Source organism: Alosa pseudoharengus, unplaced genomic scaffold (genome assembly GCF_046254945.1).
Source record: "Alosa pseudoharengus isolate Yale_2024_CS ecotype anadromous, Long Island Sound unplaced genomic scaffold, YU_APseudo_1.1 YU_APseudo_1.1_scf_7, whole genome shotgun sequence".
In the NCBI taxonomy this organism is placed as follows: Eukaryota; Metazoa; Chordata; class Actinopteri; order Clupeiformes; family Clupeidae; genus Alosa; species Alosa pseudoharengus.
This window is the reverse complement of record NW_027468859.1, coordinates 17,120,456-17,122,955: the sequence shown is the minus strand read 5'-3', so window position 1 is coordinate 17,122,955 and position 2,500 is coordinate 17,120,456. Positions and strand designations below refer to the sequence as shown.

General features: G+C 48.3%; 1 protein-coding gene across 1 annotated transcript in view; it reads right to left on the bottom strand.

The window, feature by feature from the left end:
- lama2 (laminin, alpha 2) overlaps positions 1 to 2,500 on the bottom strand; it is a 150,437-nt gene that overhangs the window by 54,324 nt on the left and 93,613 nt on the right. The window contains exons 25-27 of the mRNA XM_076271769.1: positions 1,154 to 1,330; positions 343 to 528; positions 1 to 82 (exon numbers count right to left, since the gene is read on the bottom strand). The exon at positions 1 to 82 is cut by the window's left edge and continues 37 nt beyond it. Of these exons, the coding sequence (XP_076127884.1) occupies positions 1 to 82; positions 343 to 528; positions 1,154 to 1,330 (445 nt within the window). The remainder of the gene's footprint in view (positions 83 to 342; positions 529 to 1,153; positions 1,331 to 2,500) is intronic.

Below are 2,500 nucleotides of genomic sequence, written 5' to 3'. Positions count from 1 at the left end.
TGAGGACGTAGTCCACGTAAAACAGCACGTCCATGAAGTCCTCACGGGTCATCGGCCTGTTGTCCGCATGCTTCCACTCATGCTAAGAGACCAAAAAAGAAAAAAAAAAAGAAAAGCCGACGCCACATTACTCGGCGGTGTCCAATAAACTCTCACACCACTGCCGCCGCTGCAGAGGCACTCCGGGGCAACCCGTGTGACCTCAGCATTGATTGGGTCGGCCTCGTGGTGGGCAGACAGGGCCTCGAGTCGCTGGGCTTTGATGTGTCGGCACGCTCCGCTGGACAGGAAGTACATGGGCGGGAAGCGGAGAGGGGGGGGTGGGGGTGCATTTACACTCACCTCTGTCATGTCAATCTCGTGACGGGTCAGCTGGCCAATCTGGAGGCCCGGTAGGTGGCGGACCATCACCTTGTCCCTGTTGGGCCCGCCCTGGATGAGCACCTGCGGCTCGTAGGAAGTGCTGCCCGTTTCGTCGCGCGCCTCGAAGTAGATGGCGTACTTCAGCTTCCCACCGTAGGCTGTGATCTGTGTGAGGACAGAGAGACGCTGAGCTCTATATTTACACGTTAACAAAACTGACTAATGCAAAAAAAACTCAATATGCAACTGTACTTTGCCACTTAGATTTTTTTCACAGCTCGTTATGCATAATTTAGTGAATGAGTGAAATTAATAAATTAAATTTATTGTTGTTTGATTTTAAAGTTTTTATTTAGGTTAAATTCCCAGCTTCCACCATTGTGCCATTAAGCAAGGCACTTAAGTTGCTCTGGGGAGAATGGCCCTTGTAATATAATTGACATGTGTAAGTCGATTTGGATAAAAGCGTCTGCTAAATGTAAATGTAAAGAAATGGCCACACTAGCGGGCAGCCATGGCCTATTGGTTAGCGCTTAGGACGTAACCGGAGGGTTGCTGATTTGAAACCCGACCAGTAGGAACGGCTGAAGTGCCCTTGAGCAAGGCACCTAACCCCCCGAGCGCCGCTGTAGCAGGCAGCTCACTGCGTCGTGTTTAGTGTGTGCTTCACCTCACTGTGTGTTCACTGTGTGCTGAGTGTGTTTCACTAATTCACAGATTGGGATAAATGCAGAGACCAAATTTCCCTCACGGGATCAAAAGAGTATATATACTTAATACTTATACTGACCATAGAGCCCTGGAACTGCTTAGGCAGTCTCCAGTAGTAGGGCTCGCTCAGCCTCTGGGTGACCAGGTCGGCGTTGGCGAGGATCTCGGGGTGCTGGAAGGACACGCCATGGATGGTGTCCTGCTGGTTGGACTTATCCACAAGTGGCAGCACGGTCTGCTCTGGCATCAGGGTCAGCTTTGGGTCAGAGAAAGTGGTCAGAGTTCACAGTGTATGTGTGTGTGCATGTGCAATTATTGCACCTGTCAAATTTTGTTTCTTTATGTAATATCTATTCTGAATTATGGACACAAATAAAGAAGTAAAATCTGTGTGTACAGTATGCACGTGAGAGTGTGTGTGTGTGTGTGTGTGTCTGTGTGTGTGTGTGTGTGTGTGTGTGTGTGTGTAAAAGTGTGGGTGTGTGTCTGTGTGTGCGTGTATGTGTGGGTGTGTGTTTGTGTATATGTGTGTGCAATATGTGGGTGGTGTTGAGAAGAGCTATGAACTCTGTGAGAGATGTACTGATGTACTGACACTCACATAAATAAACAGCCTCCCTCAGTCAATGCATGCCTGATTGGGCCATATATAATTTCACACTCATTTCTCCCACCTTCTTTTAAGGGGGCCTTTTTGTAGTGTAGCGTGCGGAGAGGAGAAGGAAATGCAAATGATAGAGAGATGAAGTGCCTTTAAGTGTGAGTAAAAGAATCCTTCACAGAGTGCGGGTGTTTGAATCCCCCCAAGTGTGTGCTGGCGTGTGTAAACATTTATGGAAAAAAGGAGTGCACAAGGGTGTGTGTGTGTGTGTGTGTGTGTGTGTGTGTGTGTGTGTGTGTGTGTGTGTGTGTGTGTGTGTGTGTGTGTGTGTGTGTGGCAAGGCCTCACACCCCTCCACGCAATCTCACGACTCACTGGCTCAGAGAAAATCTCTCCCCATTCCAATAAACGAAGTTAAGAATTTTAAACTCACTTGTCCCCCCCCCCCCTCTCTCTCCCTCTCTCTCTCTTTTTTTTCTTGCTCCCTTCTTCCCTTCTCCTGTAAACAAACTTCAAGTGCACTAGCGAGCCCACTTCTCCTTGAATGTGTTTGTCGGTTCGTATGTGGACGAGAGTGTCCTTCAGTCGGGTCCACTCCGTGCTCTGCCTCCTCTTCATAGAAGCACGGTTGTTACCGGGACGACCAGGGATGCTCGCCTCGGCAGGAAGTGCTTATTAAAAACCATCAATAGGCATGGCCCACCAAAAAAATAAACAGAGACAGAAATAATAATAATACAAAAAAAACAATGTGGTTTGAGAGCTTCTGCACTCTGCCCCCACCCTGACATGGGATATTAACATGCTCCTTCATTTACTGGGAAA